Source organism: Petromyzon marinus, chromosome 24 (assembly GCF_048934315.1).
Source record: "Petromyzon marinus isolate PM22_M1 ecotype Great Lakes invasive population chromosome 24, UKy_Petmar_22M1.pri1.0, whole genome shotgun sequence".
NCBI lineage: Eukaryota > Metazoa > Chordata > Hyperoartia > Petromyzontiformes > Petromyzontidae > Petromyzon > Petromyzon marinus.
In genome coordinates this window covers 12,845,495-12,865,567 of record NC_133690.1, presented here as the reverse complement: position 1 = coordinate 12,865,567, position 20,073 = coordinate 12,845,495, and the positions used below count along the sequence as shown (strand labels likewise).

Below are 20,073 nucleotides of genomic sequence, written 5' to 3'. Positions count from 1 at the left end.
TTGCGAAATCTCAGTCGGCTACAAGTAAATTTAATGGCAAACAAAGTAAAATTAATGAGCATGGCCTCCCCTTGTTGTCAAGGTTGAACCGGAGAGGGAAGTTCCTGGCTATAGTCAACTGTCGAATATTTGGGCTAATGGGGTGGGGGGGGTGGCTTGTTTATAACAGCCACAAGGATAATAACACGTGTAAATTATCCTAATAAATGCATTTATTAATATGATGAAAGGAAGAATGTGTCGTTTGTTTTTATGGCTTCTTTGTAATCGGGTCACGTTGCAACGTGTGTTTGTGGTCTCTTAAGCAACGAGTCGCTGACCCTTAATGAGTGAGAAGCAGCTAATAATTAAACCAGCTCACTCGGTTAACCCACAACACTGTTAAACTGCCCATGGATAATCGAGAATTAATTGTGTAAGATCTATAAGCTCGCAGCAAACTATAAGTTGTGGTTTGATTGATTTCACGGCTTGTCTAAATGCTTGACATCCCAGTGCTGGGTAGAACTTTTAACTTGAACTTCTTCCGTACCATACGTATGTCTGCATGTATGTATGTTGAACTTCTTCCACACCGTACGTAGCCATCCGTGCTAATCGGAGTTGCGGGGGGGGGAAGGACAACAAACGAAACCCAAAAAAGGAGTTCTAAATAAATGAGTTTTTACTCTACATTTAAAAGTGCATCGCTCCAATGGCTTTCAAAAATCGGAAGCAAGAGTGTTCCAGACGGCCGCAGAAGCGAATCTGAAAGCGCGCGTTATCTAGCCGACCGTGCTAATGCTTTGACTGCCCTTGGGGCATTCTCCACCTTGCAGGGCTTCCGCACGAAGCTGTCGGAGACGACGGATTCCGACAAAAAGCAAATGCTGGACAGGATCTTGGCTGGAGTGGAGGGAGGGCTGGGGCGTCTGGAGGCTGCTCTTGCCAAAAGTGCCCCAGAGGAGGAACTCCAATCCCTCGCACAGGTCACGGTCGCGAGATGTTAGCCTTGCCTGGTATACATGCGTGGGTTCGATTCCTACCCTGAAAGCTGTATATTTTGAGTTTGCATGGCTCTCTCTCCCCGTGGTTCCGTGGATTTTTCTACAGCTGCTTCAGGGTTTTCTGTCCGATTTAAAAGCATAAGTTTTAGAGTATTTGGCTGATATAAATTTCCAGAAGATAAGCTACTTGGTTGAGATATCATTTGTTGGCAGGTCGCTTCTTGAAAAAGAGCTATATAGCTCAGCCGGCCTTACCTATTAAAATTAAATTGTTTATTGTTCAGGTCCGACAGCTTAGACGCTCGCAGCCAATCACCTTACCATGTTGGGTTTCAGCACCATAGTAACAACATCACGTGTTGCTGGTATCAATAACAACGTCCAATGGTGGGATGTCTGTCCAGATGGGGTTTGAAGGGTGATTGTGGGTGGCCCGGTGGCTCGGGAGTCTGAGATATGCTGAAGATAAAATCTAGGACTATTACAGTGGGATCGGACTGCAGCTAATGCTCCAGACAAGCTTTGTACTGAGCTTATTGCACATTAATTACCTGTGATGTTAAGATTTAATGCGCATTAATACACGTAAATGTTTCTCACAGCAGCAGTTATTAATGCAGGATTTTTAAATGTAATCATAAAATGGCTTCATGTATAAAGCTGTCAAATGTTTATGCGATGTATTTCACAATCTGTTCAGTTATATTTATCGAATTAATATGCGTGTGTTTGCATTTACTACATTTCCCTACCTTTGTGACAAACTTCTATTCTTTAATACATCAAGGAAGCATGCAGCATTCAATGGAATAATTCTTCACTTAATCTATAGGTGCACATGCCCGTACCAGCAATGGCTATTGAACGAAAGCAAATATTGCATCGAGTGGGCAACCAATAATTATCATGGTGCTTGCGTGTGTCAACATGGGAAGGTTAAGTTTGAAGGGGCTTCGAGGCTGTATATTCAACTCCTTCCCTTTACCGGTTTCCCACCATTTGTGCCCGAATCTAAACTCTCCATGGATTATTACAGTTCCGGTTTTTAAATGTGACATACGAATTGTGACTCAATATAAAGTTGAAATCTTTTCACTTCGGCATTTTACTGGTCGTAATATACAGTGATTATGCTAGCTCTCATTACTAACTTACCTATGGAGTTGATCATATTGCGACACGCGTAGAATTTTCACCATTTTATAAAGCAGTATATATTTATTTTGAAAGGAGGGATGTGGGGGGATGGCAGTTACTCATTCTGAGTCTTAAGGGTTAAAGCCTCTATATTCATCTGGTGCAGCCAACGGAGCTGCGTTGTGTTGTTGCACTGTGGCTTCGAACAGGCGCTGCTGACCGAAGCCAGGGACCCCCTTGCCGAGTGGCTGGACGCACAACACGGGAGCGAGGTTACCGAGAACTCCATCTTCTCGGAACTTCCACGCTACTGGGAGGCGGAATTCCACCGCGACATGGAGGCCCTGAAAGTGAGACACGGGAACTCGACCGCGTTCATTTGTGAAAAAAAAAAAGCTCTATAGCTGATCGGATTCCTCCCAGTATAAGTAACTATTCTGATTCTGTTGCAGGGTCATCCGCAAAGTGCCAAGCGCCGCTCCCCGCTTGACGGTTGACACTTGTTGTTTCTTTTGTTGTGCTCTCAGGTTCTGCCGCCGGACGTTTTGACCCGAGTGAGTGAATACATCCCGGAAATCATCTCCTTCGTGCAGAAAGTCGTGGACAACGGTTTTGGGTACGTTGAAAGGTTTCAGCCCCAATGCTGCAGTGGGAGAGGCTCTGTCCGGCATGGCACGTGTTTGTGATCGGGCTCTCGGGCCAGCACACGGAACGGTAGTGTAGTGTCGGTCTAAAGTCCGGCCGGGTCGCGCTGTGGTTGGTGGTAAACCTCACGGGAAGATTGTGATTCAATATCCTGATTGCAATATCATGAAATGTGGAATATTTCCACCACTGACACAGGACCGCCAATAGAAACGAGTGCCGTCCCATTGCTCATTTGAGCATGGGTACACATTGACTTTAAGTGTAAAAATCCTTCAACCCAATTTATATGTAAGGGATGTTCCAAAATTGGCCGAAACTTATCTTGCAGAGAAGCAGAACTGAAACGTCAGACGTGATTGCTACAAAAAGGCCCTAAATATTATGCCAGCCCGAGGGCCTGTGATCACATCACCTGGAATGGTCGGATCTCAGAAGCTAAGCAGAATTGAGCCTGGATAGTACTTTAATGGGTGACGGCCATGCATCAAACATGTATTGTATACTTATACGGGGCTATGTTGTCAATAGAGGGCAGTGTAGAGAAATAAATTGCTGCATTATAATCCAGCATTTATTATCCTTACCTTTATCAATTTGCACTGACCAGCTCGGTGAATTTTGGTCAAATAGCCCCCACGACCTAAATGGTGTAAGGAGGCCCTCATCCAGCAGTATATCGACCCAAAGGGCTGTACATATACATGTCCATACATTGGCCCCACGGTTTGCCTCCAGATGCTAATAAACTGTCGGCATCTTAAGAACGGATGATCACGTGCCACTAGTAATTGTTTACTTTTGCTTTGGGTGATGCTGAATGCTGACTTCCTGTTAACAGCTACGAGTCGGGTGGGTCGGTGTACTTCGACACGGCGAAGTTCGACAGCAGCGAGCGCCACTCGTACGCCAAGCTTGTGCCCGAGGCTGTGGGTGATCACAAGGCTCTGCACGAAGGAGAGGGTACGACATCCCTTTTGTCCCGTTCGACCGTCTGGAATTTTAAAAAATGTTCTCGAATACCGTGCGCACGGCTTGCAAGCAAATCGTCCGGAACGCGTCCGATCTCGTCGACAGTCGGAAGTGCTTAGATTTTTTGCAGTCTGCTCTACTTGCTCGTGAAAACAAGCATTGATTTGATGCGTGCAGGAAACAGTTATTTCCTATTTGTTTATTTTGTTATAATTCTATAATGTAAAAAAATAGCTCACGAGGTGAATGAAACTGAAGAAACGAGACAAAAAAACACTGAATAACCCTACAAATGAGATATTAAAAACAAGACAAACGGTAATAGATTTTTTTTATTAAACCAAGAATCCCAACTTCATAAAATCGTTGGGGCAGGAGGGGGGGGGGAGTGAAATGTTACATACCTAGCAAGCAACAATCGATTATAATTAAGCCTGATTATAAAAGCACACGTTACACATGGAGCTTTCATTTACTCGCCATTCGTCTATCTGGGATGGGCGGCGTAGAGCCAAAGCAGCACGGGAACAGAGCGTGGTACCATAAAGCTCCCCGATGCGTTTTCAGGCTGTACAGCGTATTGTTCAGCATGATGTCCGACGTTTCGCTTCACCTGCTTGGAGCTTCTTCAACAAGCCCTTTCACGGTATGGTATCTTTGCAGGCGACCTGAGCATCAGCGCTGAGCGGCTGAACGACAAGCGTTCCCCAAATGACTTTGCGCTGTGGAAAGCCTCAAAGCCCGGGGAACCTTCTTGGGACTCGCCGTGGGGAAAGGTACGCATACATGGGATGGTGTGCAACGTTGTGTTATGTGGTCTTTTTTTAATGCTATTCAAATGTCATGACCCAAGTTGATGGGATTGTGAAATTGTCAAACGTGGTATCGGTGATATCAAACTTAGCCAAACAAGAGTGGTCGGTGATGTCAGAACTTTCCTGGTCCTCTCCTGAGGTCAACTCAACTTTAAATGAGTACCTGGTGCAGTGTTTTAACATCACCGATGGGGAGACAAAGGTGGCCAGGCATGGTATTGGCCACACCAATACCACTTGCTAAGTCGGTCCTAAGTGTTCATGAACAACACTTAAACCAACAGACATATGAGAATATGAGGTTCTGTATGCGTGTGTTAGCAGTTGTGTAGTGGTTAATTCACTACTCTGAATTCAATGACCCAAAGAAAACATTGATGCCAAATGTATTTATATTGAACATCTGTGAAAAAAGCTTCATAGCTCATTGGATTCCTCCAGTCTAAAGACTCTGATTTTAACCTAACTTGGGTCTCCCCTAGATTTACTCAGCCTTAACAGAGTACTGTGTCTGCTTCAATTCATGCACCTCAGCAGTGGGAAAACGAGCATGGTGATGGTTACATCACCCTTGTGTGCTGTGTGGCTATATGGGGAGTCTTGGTGTGTGTCTGTGATTGCAGGGTCGTCCTGGGTGGCACATTGAGTGCTCTGCAATGGCTGGCTCCATCCTGGGAGAGTCCATGGACATCCACGGCGGGGGCTTTGATCTGCGCTTCCCCCACCATGACAACGAATTGGCGCAGTCCGAGGTGCTGACCCCCAGTGCTAGTGTAGGCAAATAACATTGCTAGGGTGATGCATTTTTAGATCCCCCACTGATATCAAATAATCCATATCTCATGCAGTGCATAATTGGTTTTATGAGACACTGTGTGTTGGATTGGCTGAGGTGGATCAATTGGATGGCCCTCGTATTCACCGAACATAAACCCGCAGGGTTTTCACATCAAAAATATATCAATGGGCTGATCTTGCACATCATTGAATGTTGTCCGCAAATCACACTGGGATTGTTGAACAAAGGGTATCGGGGGAGTGTTAAAAGATTTTATTATTTAATTGATATCCTTGGGAGACATGTTGAAGTGTTGGATTTCATGTAATTTTCTCGAATGTCTCCGTGTTCTATTAGTGGGGTGTCTACATGCCTGGCAATGACATTGAAAACTGTGCCGTGGCTACATAGCTGTGCAATGTTCTTATTAGATTGGAGACCATTGATTGCAGAAATTAAGGGAGAAATATAATTGTTCAAAATATCAACCATCTTCTTTGTTATAACACTGAATAGGAATAAACGATATGGCAAGATAGAAGAATGTAAAAAAAATGTGGAAATTTGGGGCTAAAATAAATATGGGCAAAAAAAGTCGCTTACAACTTTGAAGGCACAACAGAAAATAATCGTTGGATGGTTATAATTGGGATACAGTATTATATCTACATACATACCCCACTGTTTTTAAAGAACCGCCTCTTGAATCGCGACCCCTAATCTGGACAACTGTATCACAAGGAGGGCGAATCGGATACGTGCCTCAATACTTCAATGTAGCAGTTCATATTCTGAGCCTAAGGTGGCAGTGTTTGTTTATTTTTGGTTTCTTCCCTCTCGCTCACCTTTAAACCTACTCGGTAAATGAGAGGTCACTATTCACACCCTCATTCAAATAATTGTCGTGGTTCATGGATGCAATTCGATTCATGAATTACATATTCTCTGTCTCCCTTTTCCGTATTCTTTATTTATGTATTTTTTACATCTGGCTCATACATTTTTCTGAGCTCCATTAGCAAACAAAGTCTCGCAATAGCTTATGATTTCCGTATTATTGGTATAGGTCAAAAACAAGGGTGGAGCGGTGAACCGTTGTTGTGCGTGCTAAGCTACGAACCCGTCGACCTGAGTTCCATTGCCAACCAAGAATGACATCGGTGGCGAGTGACATCTGACAATCGGGCCTTAGTCCCCCCCCCACCCCGCCCCCCCCCCCTTTGCCAACTAGCACGACCAGCGTGGTAAAGTATGGTCATATCGTCCTGAACAGCTTGGGGAGGTCTGCATCCAGCAGTGGATTGGCAAATGCCTCAAATTATTAAAGTACTAAAAAACCACGTTAATTCTTAGATGTGCAATCCAATATGTTTATCATGCGCTTTAATAATCCATATTAAGCAAGGGATCTCAGCATCATAATACACCTACTGCCGACCGTGCTTCTTACCTCTGTGAATCCATTCGACCTCCAGGCCTACTTTGACAACGACCACTGGGTGCGCTACTTCCTGCACACGGGACATCTCACCATCTCCGGCTGCAAAATGTCCAAGTCTCTCAAGAACTTCATCACCATCAAGGAGGCTCTGATGAACAACACAGGCAAGCACATTGAATTCACTTGAAGATACTTAATGGTGTTTCAGCACGACTTCTGGGCAGGTTGACGTTGACGTTCAAGTCCTTAGGAAATGGACAAAAAATATTGCCTCATCTGCCTCTAAAATGTTTGTTAAAATTAATCGTTTTTGCTGTTAGCCTCTGGTATATAATTACAGTTCTAAAAACAATTTTGAAGACGCAAAGTGTTATTTAAATTAATAAAGGCATGAAGTAAGGGTGTCCGTTTGCTTACGACGTCTGTCGATTTGTGTGCTATAGCTCGGCAGCTCAGGCTGGCCTTCCTCATGCACTCCTGGAAGGACACGCTGGATTATTCCTCAAACACCATGGAGTCGGCCACCCAGTATGAACGCTTTCTCAATGTAAGTCACAGAATGGGTGGGGGGTGGCTGAGTGACTCTGAGGTCACTAAACTAAGCTAAAAACTAAACTATTTTTACTTTAGCAGGTAAGGGCCTACTGAGCTAGAAGTGACCTGGCTACAAATGATAGCTCAACGAAGTGGCCAAATAATATAAATGCATGTTTCCGGATGTGGAGGGAAAACCCGGAGGACCTGGATAAAAATCCACCAAAGCCACACTGGCAAAGGTTTGCTAAGGTTGATCAAATAACCCACGACCTGCATGTAAATATAAAACCGGTTTCTACCCTAAATTGTTGCAATAATATAAGAGATTGAGCATATAGTCTGCTAACAGGGCAAATGCGTGCTTACTTGGATGAATATCGCAGCAGTGGGTGCCCAATGCCATGTTATTGTGCGTAGGAGTTCTTCCTGAATGTGAAGGACATTTTGCGAGCGCCGACGGACATCACGGGGCAGTACGAAAAGTGGGAAGAGGCTGAGATGGATCTCAACAAACTGTAAGTGTCGCCAGGGTGGGGTTAACTCGGCGAATTAAAACTGACACTTCCTGGGCTGTCTTCCCATCCTGTCAAGCGATGTTGAGTAGAAAATTGTAGCTTTTCTTTAAAAAAAAAGGTTTTAATCCCGAAATGTAGTTTGAACATTTTAATAGAAATTAGGCCCGGTGTTTTTTTTACACTTGTGAATTTTACACAGTAACGTTTATGTTTTGATACTTGTAACGACAAAACTAATAGGTAGAGCCCTAATTGAGTGCTTTAGATGAATAACAAAATGTGAAAACAAGATGAATATTTTGATTTAAAGCTTTCGTGACTGCAGTAATTCATATTCTTAGTTTTTTCGGTAAAGTCACGTTGAAGAGAAACAACAAAATAATAAAATATATTTCATTGTTTTATATATATATTTTATTATTTTGTTGTTTCTCTTGAATGTGACTTTACCGAAAAAACTAAGAATATGAATAAGATGAATATTATTATTCATTTATTTACTATATATTTATACTGTTTATATACAACTAGTGTATACAGATATCATATTTGTGAACCTATTTTTATTTTGTAGAAATGTGGTGCATTACATATTTCCTTTTTCACATTTACTTGAAACTCCTTTTAAAGCTTATCCTGCTCTTTATAGCTACGAATCTCTTTTGCGCACCATGCGTCATGCACAACGGTAACCTTTGTGTAAGCTTCTTCATAAAAATCGGCGACGTGTCACGACCGCACCTGTTCCCCCCCACCCCCCCCCCGACGCACAAAGGTTTTGCGAGAAGAAGGCGAGCGTCCACGCGGCGCTCTGCGACAACATCGACACGCGCGTGGCGCTGGAGGAGATGAGGGCCCTTATCGGCCACTGCAACACGTACATCGCCAGCGTGAAGGGTCGCAAGGCGTCGCCCAACAAGTGCCTGCTCAAGAACGTCGCCCTTTACTTGACCCAGATGTTCAAGGTGCGAGGTCCCCACCACCACCACCACCAACCGCCACCATTTCCGCACAGTCGGAGCCAACTGTGGCTCGCTCTTGAACGTGTACACTTGCCGAATCGAATAACAGTCACAAGTGCTGCCCGTGTGATAATTCACTCGTCCAAGAATGTTCAATGAAATGTCACGATTCGGAGTTGCGATTTGTTCAGTTTGAGGGTTCTTTAACTTTTTTGGTTTGTACTCTCTAATTTGTGTTGTGTATACTTTTTCTGTGTTGTCTACAGTTTTGTCCGCTCGGCCTAAATATAAAGTTGGCATATATTTTGCAGTAAATTTGCAGAAATCATATATAATTGGTTCACACTTGATACGGTGCAGGTATAGTGAACATTAAAACTATTTTAATTGCTAAATGGACACATCGTTACTTGCCCAATTAATATGCTTTGCGCCATATCCGCATAATTATGAAACGACTCGTTACCTTTTGATTTGCCCAGCGGTTGCTGTTGATAAAAAACATTTGTAATTCTTCATACAAGTCAGACAAGATTTACATTGGCTGCCACTGAAATGGGCCTTCATGTGTTCACTTTATTTGGCTGATTGAATGAAAAAGGATGGAGCTGGATAACTAATATTTAAGTGCTTGTAAATACCGTTTTTCATATTTTTTGTCCTTGGGTATACATTATGCATTATTTCTAATTGGCGTCCTTGGGTATACATTATGCATTATTTCTAATTGGCGTCCTCGGGTCTTCTATATTGACTCTTTGGAGTCGCTCATGCTTAACAAAGATGAATCTTTTCTGAATTTAATGCCATCAGAATATTGTGGCTACATGTAATTTAAGTAGGTGTTATATATGCTGGAAAGATAATTTTACACGGAAGCTTTCACAACCAATGTAGTTCATAATTGGGTTTTTTTTGGCAAAGTCTTGTAAAAAAAATGTCAGAAACCCTCCTCCACCCTAGTTGAATTGGCTGCGATTGGCAATCAATTGTGATTATTAAATTAGATCACGTGGATTACTGTACCGATGATATAGCATCTACTTCGGGACTGGGATCAGGAAGTGCTATTACTCAATGTGAGCTATTAACCTGAGGATGCTGTAAATAATCTCCAGCGTGTGAGATCACTCTCCAACACCACCGGTAGTGCTGCTAAAGCAGTAATAAATTTAGCACGTTTGATTCGCGTGACGTTTTTATTATCGGAATCAGAATATTTATCCTGGAAAAATCCAATGAGCTATGAAGTTCTTTCACAAATGTCCAGTAGGAGTAGGTCAGAAAGTTACAACAAGCAATACAAAAAAACGATAGGAGTGAAACGTATAGGAAAGGTAAGCAAATCTCTATAAATAAATACATAAACTAAAACTAAACTCTTTTTTTATTTTACCAGGTAAAGCCCACTGAGCTATTAGTTATTTTTTTCAGAAGCAACCTAGCCACAAGCTCAACGAAGTGGCTTATCATGTGGACATTTATAGCAGCCAAATCTAAATAATTCGCTGCATCAGGTGGAGGAGGATTTATGAATCTATTATACGACCCAACCCAAAAACCCAATAATGGAAATATGATGTTTGAAATTTGGCATTCTTTTCCCAGCTGTAACCTTCTTGTTTCCATCCAGATTTTTGGCGCAATAGAAGGGGACGATGCGATTGGATTCCCAATCGCCGCCTGCCAGGGAACAAACGTAAGTCAAGTTAGAATTTGGCAATATTTACAAAAGGCCTATAATGGCTATCAGTACTTAAAGTAATCTAATAAATGCACTTTCTGTGGTTTTTTTGTGCTCTCATGATTGTTTTAATCTTATAATGTGAAAAATGTCTGTTCTTGTTTTCTGGGTGGAACAATTCAATAATTGCCAGCTCACATGTCCATGCATATCCCATCTCTGGACTAATGTTAGAAAATGTGAGAAATCCCTTTAATAACAGGACGATTATAAGAACGTCTGAAGGTTTATCGATATTGTCTTATATGCACACACGTGTAATTAGGTGCGAAATCTATGACATAATGTTAATTCATGACAATGTCTGTAGTTTAAATATCTTACCAAAATCAGTTTATTTTCAAATTCACAGGAGCACACATTTTACACTGCAATTCATATTTGTATATTTAATTAATAATTTGTTTTTAACAGCTCGCCCTCTGCGCCACACTTTAAAAATTGTGAATAGTTTATTTTAAACGACCTGACTCAATTGTCCAGAATACCCCCAATCTCATCATGTCTGAGATGTTAAGCAGACACGAGCCTGGGTAGTGCTTGAGTGGGTAACCAGCATGCATAATCCACGGTGATATAGGGCAAGTTCCGAATGGCAAGGTCGTGGATCAACATGGTACAGCTAGGACAAACAGTAAGTATAAGGCTAGTTATAGGCTGCATGGGCTATATGGTGGGCAGTGAGAGGGCAGGGCAGTATAATCCGTTCTTGTACTTTATTTCTAGTTTCCCATGTCAATGCTCCTGACCTTGCCTTCCTGCACTGACCAAGTATGGTCAAATAACCCCCACGACCTGTTTCGGATGGGGAGGCATTCATCCAGCAGTGTTTTTACAAATATCTGCATATGTACAATTTTCAAATAGATGAGGTTTCTCATTTTTACATGGCATCATGTTCCTTGTCTCAGGTTTTCCTCCACTGTTGTCTTGTTATTGACATGCCATGCCTTGTGCTCGCCCACCAGCTGGAGACTGCAGTAATGCCATTCCTGTCCACCCTGGCCGAATTCCGCGAAAGCGTCCGACAAATTGCCCGGGAAAAGAAGGGTCCGTTTGAACACAGCTACATTTCCAGTTGCTTGGCAATTAGATATATTTTTTTTCTGTGGAAGTAAAATGCTGGCAGGTTGCCTTTGGGCCCACTGCCTTGACAGCACAGTGTTATAAAGCTGGACCCCTGTTGTGTGTTGTGCAGTGATGGACTTGCTGACTTTGAGCGACATCCTACGCGATGACATTCTGCCTGAGCTCGGTGTGCGACTGGAAGACCATGAGGGTAGCTGCTCCTGTCGTTGTTTTTTCGTTGATCATGCTTACTAAATAGGCACTCTTCTTAAGATCCATAACACAAAGCCCCATCGGTAGAATGAAGGAAGGTAAAGCAATTTCTCACCATTCAAATAAATACTGGTATAAATGGCACATGCCTCTGGGTAGGGGTCATCTCCTAGGGGCCATCGCTGCTGGAAGAACAACCAATGTTGCTCGTGAGTGAGACTAAACTTTCTGAATATGGTTATCTGAAGTTGGACGGTTAGTTGATTGGCAGGCAGCGTGTGGTGGTGGGGTAAAGGTACCCATCCTTTACCCCACGACCACACCTCTTCCATGCTGGCCATGAACCTCTTCCATGATTGATGGCCAGCATGGAAGAGTAGACCAAATACCCTCTAGAAGGGCTCTCTAGTGCTTCCTCTAGTGGAGACCCTTCCGCCATCAGTGGTGTCGGCAAACAATTATTGGGCTGGCACCTTGAAAATAAAATGGAAAATAAAATATGAAGGGTTCACCCTCTGTGAAAGGACATTTATCTAGTCTTGCAGTAAAGCAGCTAGACACAGCCAAACACGTAGACCTAAGGCAGTGTTCAATAAATTGGAGTTAATATCTTGATGGTGTTGGAATTACTTTCAGCCTGTCTGTTTATTTGTGTTATTTGCCAGGTCTTCCCCCTGTTGTGAAACTCGTGGACAAGCAATCTCTGCTAAAGGAAAGAGAAGAGAAGAAAAAGGTCTGTTTAACTCTACAAATGGCGATGAGGAGTTGTAAATTTGCAACAGAGCTTGTGCCCTGGACAGGTAGTAGAGGCATCGATAAAAAATGTAGTGATTTTTGCCATGCCGTCGCAAGCGGAAGATTCATAATCTCCGTTGCAGCCTGTAGCAGAGCAGAGTCGTTCATCAAAGATGAAGCGCTTTTACCAGATGGTCACATTTTATTTGAACAGCTGCTAGTATACAAGCAGTGCTTTATCTGCTTTGCACATTTATTAACTGTGCCTATACCACTCATGTGCCTTCAGATAGAAGAAGAAAAGCAACTTAAGAAGGAGGAAGCGGCCAAGAAAAAGCAAGAACAGGAGGTAAAGCTCCCGGACGTGTTAAGAGCTGTCCCGCTGAATCACGTGACACGGCAAGAAAAGTAGCTGCTTTTTATGCTAAGTGACATTGTGGATATGGTATTTGTATCTGGCTATGCGTCCTTAGGCTGCATGGTTTGACTCACTGGCAGGTCAGGGGATAGTCCCTAGTAACATAGGTTAAATTACATACATGGAGAAAAAATGGGTGTTTTACACCATCATCATCACAAGCCAGTGTCCATCCACTACTGGATAAAGGCCTGCCCATGCTGTATCATCTGTCGCAGTCTTGCGATTCCACAATTCACCTTCTGCCGGTGAGCTGATTGCATCACTCTATCTCCGGTGTAATGAGATGAAATGTATCTAAACGTATCCTTAAAAACAATGCAGTTGAATCATGGTAAATTTTGCACAATTTTTTTTAAATCATTACAAATAAATTTTTATTTAAAGCTTTCGTGACTGCAGGAATTCATATTCTTGGTTCCCTTCTACGTGACTTTACCAAAAGAACCAAGAACATTACAAATAACTTTCTGTTCACTTCTTGGCAGCTCAATTTATAAATTGCCAATTTCCACGATATGCCATGTCGTATGTCTGTGTCATAGAGGGAATTAGAGACAATTACAACACTGAGACCATCCCATCCTGAGCACATGCCAACGATGGATGTCACTTCTGGCAGAGAGATTATTCATCTGAGTCGTCACAGTTGCCATAAGTTAATGCTCGGCTTCATAATAAAAATTACATTTGCTTTTACTTGAGAAATTGGGTCATTAGTCTACGGTCGATACAGCACGTCCTTACATGCTGCTCCAGCAAAGTTTTAGCACTGCTGCATCTGTTTACCCTTTATCATGTCTTGCTCTGTTTATCAAAATGACATTTTGGTCATTACGTGTAGACAGCTGGTACAGAGGTGTTATCATTCAACATAAAATACTGCCCACTGTATTTCCTGAAAAAAATATATACCACCTGCGACTTTGTAGCAAACAGATGACTGCAGACCACTACTCTGACCAGACCATATCCTTAAAAAAAACGTTTTAAAGATGTTGCTCAAACGTGTGCTGTTGTTTTTCACTTGAGGCTGCAAAATTGGAAAAAATGAAGATTCGACCTCAAGAAATGTTTTTGAGCGAGACGGACAAATACTCCAAGTTTGATGGAAACGTGAGTAGACGCACTGGAGGTATTGTCACAACGCGCTTTTGTAACACTTCTCTCTTCATTGGTGGGCAACAAAAATAAGATCGACGTTGCCTTTCGTGTTTGGCACAAACTTTACAGCAACAACCCATACTTTACATCCAGTGTTAATTTTTTATTTAAAGCTTTTGTGACTGCAGGGATTGATATGTTTGGTTCTTTCGGTAAAGTCACGTAGAAGGGAAACAAATAATAAAAATATAAAACAATAAAATTCTCACGTTTCGACTGCAACGCAGGCAATCATCACGTACCTCTTCCATGAGGTTGGGCGCAGAGTGGCAGTCTGGATGGCGTCAGTCTCAAATTTCTCCATGAAAATGTTGGCTACAACCGAAGATAGGGGGAGCCATCCAGACTGCCACTCTGCGCCCAACCTTATGGATGAGGTACGTGGATGACACTTTTGTCATCTGGCCACATGGCCGGCCTGCTCTAGACCAATTCTTCGACCACATCAATTCCATACACCCAGCCATCAGATTTACCATGGAAGTCGAAAAAGATGGCAAGCTACCTTTTTTGGATGTCCTAATAAAAAAGAGACCTGATGGTTCAATGAGCCACTATCTACAGGAAAGCTACCCATACGTATGCTTACCTGAAACCGGATTCCCACCACCATCCATCCATCCCAGAAGAATTCCCTCATCAAGACTCTGCACCATAGAGCCCAATGCATATCCGACCAGGAACATATAGCCAGTGAACTCAAGCACGTACACCAAGCTCTTAAGGCTAATGGTTATTCCAACTACACAATCCGCAAAGCTATCACTCCAACCATGAAGAAGGACCCTCTTGAGGAGCCTTTCAAAACCATCACTTTACCATACATTGCAGGGATCACAAAAAAATCTCCAAAATCTTGAATAAACACAAAGATCCAGGTCCGATTCAACACATTAAATAAAATCCGTGATCTGGTTCCGTCTATAAAAGATGTGATTCCGGACATACAGTACCCTGGCGTCTACAAACTAAGTTGCCTCTGTGGTAGTAGTTACATTGGAGAAACCAAACGACATGTCTCGGACCGCATTCGTGAACACAAAGCAGACCTGAAACACGGTAGGACCAACACCTCGGCCGTGGCAGATCACTGTTATAATTCAGTAGGTTCACATGACATTGACTTCTACAAGACAGAGGTTCTTTGCAAGTGTTGTATATGTGGGTTTTGTGAAAATTTGATGAAAATAATTAAAATTAAATAAAATTTTAAATTTGCATAATTTATCTGAAATGTTCATTTGTGTAATTGTGTATACATTATGCTAATTCGAGGGATAATTATATTAATTTTATACGAGTGGGTGTGGTTATGTTAATGACATCCTTTATGATAATCAGGCCCGCCTCGTTGACGAGGTGGGGTTATCAATCGGAATAATGCAATTGATCGTATGCAGTCATGCTAGTGTCAACTCGGCTTCGTTGTCTAACTTCGTATTATCGATCAGTATAATACAATTATTCTCGCTTTGACATTTATTGAGTGTATTAGTGTTTATATAAGGTCCAAGTTCAGATCTCAATTAGTGTTTTAATGTAAGGTCCCCAAATTCATATCTCATCGCAGAACCAGTTCTTATGCATAAATAATAGGAAAGAATCATACCACAACTTCTGCATTAATCAGTTTATTTTCTAATTAAACCTTAACTCTAATATAGTATTTGACTCTCAATCTCGGAATTTTTAAAACTGTATCAATACAGTATCATCAACGACTGGGTGGTTCCACTTTGATTCCCCCCCCCCCCCCCCACGTAAAACGCGATTGTTGTTAGTGAGAGTCATTAAAACAGGCATGCAAGCTATTCTAAACAAAAAATCTTAACCTATTATGGATTATTATATTTGAAATCAGCCACACAGTACTCCGTTAAAAATAACCGCCACTTTTTTCAAATTTTCTTGTTGTGGTCTTCACACTTGATGATGATTGCTTGTGTTGCAGTCGAAACGTGAGAATTTTTTTGTTTATTATTTTATTGTTTCCCTTCTACGTGACTTTACCGAAAGAACCAAGAATAGTGTTAATTTATTCAGCATTTTTCTATATTGATAATAGCCTAAGTGTCGTTAATGACAACATGTACAAATGCAGTTATGACAATTTTGTATAATCATTCGTTTAGTCTAGTTGACAAAAGCAGTCAAACACTTGGTGTTAGGTGTTGGTATGTGGTGTGTGCAATTTCCCCCACCCCAATAATATCAGGTCGGCCAATTGGTGATCTCTATAATCTTATACCACCAAGGACCAATTTTGTCTACCTCTACACTGCAGTTTCTAATAATCTTACGAAATTGTCTTAGTCTTCGTCTTGAGTCACTCGCTAATTTTCTCGTCGTAGTTATCATGCTTTAGTCTTTGTCGGGTAGTTGGAGTCATCGTCACGCCTTGATTTTTGTCCGCTCAAAGTCATCGTCAGCTGAAATAAACAACCCTCTTCGTTGACGCACATTTTCATCGCTACTACTTTTGTTGACCACAATGAACTCTTTGACTGCACCCTAGCAGGGTGCACGATTGTTCCACCAATCCCCTCGCCCCACCACCCCGAGACCTCGCCGTTGCAATTGTGCCCTGGTGTTCCTCAAGATATTTACCTGTAACTGTTCCCGGTCCAGGGGTTCCCCACGCACGACTCGGAGGGAAAGGAGATCGGCAAGGGTCTCGCCAAGAAGCTGAGGAAGCTGTACGAGACGCAGGAGAAGCTGCACAACCAGTTTGAGCGAATGAATATCTCTCAGTGAGCAGAATTAGTCAGCACGGCATTTAGTGGCCATGTAATGCTTCCCCCCCCCCCCACCATCACCTCCTCCTCATTCGTAATTTAATACATCGTCATTATTCGTGGCCATTGTCCTTTTCAAGCTCAATGTTTTTATTAACATTGTGTGAATGTAACGCCACTTGAAACAATTGAAGTGCATGTCAGAATTGAGAGTAATCGATTCTCGCACGCACGATTGGACGCATGCATTGTGAGTGTGAGATCCGTTTTAATCTGAATTGTTGCATGATACATGTCAGGCCTTTAACTCATGGGGTGGTACACTCCCATTGAGCTTTTGAGATGTTAACTCCTCCTATCTGAAGAAAGTTGCCATTTGCTTTTGTTAATACAGCGACTGCTGTACAGTAACCGTTCCATTATCCACGTGAAAGTGGCATAGCAACCTGACCCCCCCATGCCGTTGTTGACTTTTTGATCAGAATCTGTGGATGTGCCAATTTTTAGGTGGAGTACAGATAACGTTACAAGTGCATCATTAGCTCTTGTACGTAAACGCCCACTGACACTTATACAATTACTCCCTTTGATTTGGCTGGTTTTTTTACCTTTAAAAGTTGGACTTGCATAAATTAAACTTAGCTTGTACGTTTAACATTTATAATACGTGTTTTCTTTTCATTTCTTTTCAATGGTGTTTGTGGTGGAAGGGTGTTTTTTATGTTGGTGGTGTTTACATGCATTTTCAGGTTGCACGTTTTAGCACACTTTCTGTTAAATTCAGCATTGTGGTGTTATCCTAACGAATATAAATTACAGTAAAACGTTCCACTTGTATTGTTGTTTAGCACGTTTAATGTGTTGGGTTGTATAACATTACAAATCCTTTCACGTGATTCATTTGTGCCAAGCAAGAGTTGTTTTTATTCACCACTCTGCATGCTATCGCCATCATTTTGGATTTAAATCTAGAAAAGCCACACGCAAAGCTGTAAATTGTGAAATTTGACTGGTGATTTTGTAACATGCCATCACACCACGAATTGGCAAACTAGATTTAACAGTGAAAAGGCTACATTACTCAGACATCTATAATTAATAATTATGTTTAGTTTTATACAGCATCATTCATGCTAATTTATATCATCACATTAAGGGCTGTATCCTATTTGTAGCACTTATTAAGTAAATTAAAACCCTCAGAAAATAAAAATGAAAAACAAATCAAGAGGTCGTCTAAAAACAAATGGTTTACACAACAAAAAAGTTATTGCAACAGAGGTATCAAAAATTATCTATGCTCCTTGCACCAACAAGAGCAATTGGTCCACTGAGTAATTAAGTGGTTATGAAGACCCTAAATTGAATCATGTATTTTTTTAATCTTAGATTTGAGTAGCATAATTTACAGCCCCTTTTTCAATCCACTGCTTACCTTAACATTTTTATTTTACCAGGTAAGGCCCACTAAGCTATACAACTCTTTTTCTGAAGCGACCTGGCCACAAATGATAGCTCAACGAAGCGGCTTATTTGGAAATTTATAGCAACCTAATACTCTAAACGCACGTTGATTCTAAATGTGGCGGGAAACCGGGAAACCGGGAGGACCTGGATAAAAATCCACGCGACCGTGGGGAGAACATGCAAACTCCAAATATATTGGCGTCAGGGTTTGGATTCAAACCCATGGCCTCCTGTATTCCAGGCGAGGTAGTTAACATCTCCCCACCATGGCTGAATGGAGGCTTCCCCATGCCATGCACACGTGGTAGTTGTTTTAACACGCATTATTACGCAGGTTGGTGAAGGTCCAAGGGTTCAGATATGATTTGCCACAGATCTTAGTCATTGCTGGAAATCTAACTTGGGTCTCACATGCATAATGCAGTGTACTAACCACTCCCACTATTATGCCTGAATTAATTAGCATGAATATAGCTCGTTTACAATTGCCCATACTGTATTTGTTGGTCTTTTCATAAAACTGTACTTAAAATCCAAAGTGAAGGTGAATGGGTTCTTGAGACATTTTCTTATAACGAATGTCAATGTCACGCATTAAATTTCTGTGTTTTAATGGCAATTGTCATTTTTAAAAAGTACATTCATCATTGTCATGTAACGTAGACAATGCTATTTATGTGGTATTTTGGTGAAATTATGCTGCTGGTGCATATAATAAAATACTTTATCACGAACTCCATTGTGTTTTTTTGCACACGGCATGTGTATTGTTACGTAGTACTTAGGAATATGACAATCTCCGAGCATTGCGCAATCTTATAAGATATCCAAGCCAAGTGGAGTTCCTGGAAAGTGTTTGAATGGGTGGCCACCATGCACAAACAGGTTGTCATAGGGCCTGAAGAGCCATGTGTTTGGCAGTAGAGGGCAATGCATCAAAATCCATTACTCAGTACGGCTATGCTATATCGTCAACCCACACTGACCAGCATGGTCAGGGGGTCGGCAACCTGCGGCTCCGGAGCCGCATTTGGCTCTTTATGGACTACTTTGTAACGTTATTTATTTAGGACCGTCTCGTATTCACAGTCATTACTGCTCTTGTGATATTGAAGGGGTTTCGAAAAAAATGGCTCCGTTATTTTGGTTGCCGAGCCCTGGGGCGTGGTGGTGTGGGGAGACCCTCGTGGAGTGGTGGATTGACACATGGGTTGTACAAGCACGAGTACAACGCATAATTATCAGCGGAAGGATGCTATGGCAGTGACTTTACAGCAGACTTCGGTGGGCATTGGGCTGACATGAGGAATGTGGTTCCTGTGAATGTATAAAAGTCTCTCCTTTAATAAGGCAGCCATGGTCACGATTAACGGATGTCCTTGTCCCCGTACTTGTTTTGATTAGAATCAGAAAATTTATACTAGAGGAATCCGATTATCTAGATTTATTTTACATTATGAGACCTTTGCCAGTAACAAGATATAGGAATAGGTTTTACCCTTTTAACTGGCACAAAAACTGACACCTTTGTTCAAGGCATCATGTTTGCAATAACCATAACACAAGCAGTCAAAATGCAAACAAAAAAGACAACTCTGATAATAATATGCACTGTCCTTGAATTTGATTGGTCCACACCCGAGACGGCTTTTCTTAAAGCCTAGTCTCCATTGGTGTTGGACCAGAAGACGCCAAAAGGCGTACAACTCAAAAACAGCGCACTATCAGAGGTGTCAGTTTT

General features: G+C 41.9%; 1 protein-coding gene across 1 annotated transcript in view; it reads left to right on the top strand.

Annotated features, from left to right (window-relative positions):
- Positions 1–19,066, top strand: part of CARS1 (cysteinyl-tRNA synthetase 1) — a 28,726-nt gene extending 9,660 nt beyond the window's left edge. The window contains exons 6-22 of the mRNA XM_032959964.2: positions 819–968; positions 2,333–2,473; positions 2,651–2,739; positions 3,610–3,731; positions 4,404–4,516; positions 5,179–5,307; positions 6,809–6,938; positions 7,218–7,321; positions 7,729–7,826; positions 8,602–8,791; positions 10,422–10,487; positions 11,501–11,582; positions 11,731–11,811; positions 12,479–12,546; positions 12,838–12,897; positions 13,999–14,082; positions 16,759–19,066. Of these exons, the coding sequence (XP_032815855.1) occupies positions 819–968; positions 2,333–2,473; positions 2,651–2,739; positions 3,610–3,731; positions 4,404–4,516; positions 5,179–5,307; positions 6,809–6,938; positions 7,218–7,321; positions 7,729–7,826; positions 8,602–8,791; positions 10,422–10,487; positions 11,501–11,582; positions 11,731–11,811; positions 12,479–12,546; positions 12,838–12,897; positions 13,999–14,082; positions 16,759–16,884 (1,833 nt within the window). The 3' untranslated portion in view covers positions 16,885–19,066. The remainder of the gene's footprint in view (positions 1–818; positions 969–2,332; positions 2,474–2,650; positions 2,740–3,609; positions 3,732–4,403; positions 4,517–5,178; positions 5,308–6,808; positions 6,939–7,217; positions 7,322–7,728; positions 7,827–8,601; positions 8,792–10,421; positions 10,488–11,500; positions 11,583–11,730; positions 11,812–12,478; positions 12,547–12,837; positions 12,898–13,998; positions 14,083–16,758) is intronic.
- Positions 19,067–20,073: the final 1,007 nt, after the last annotated feature.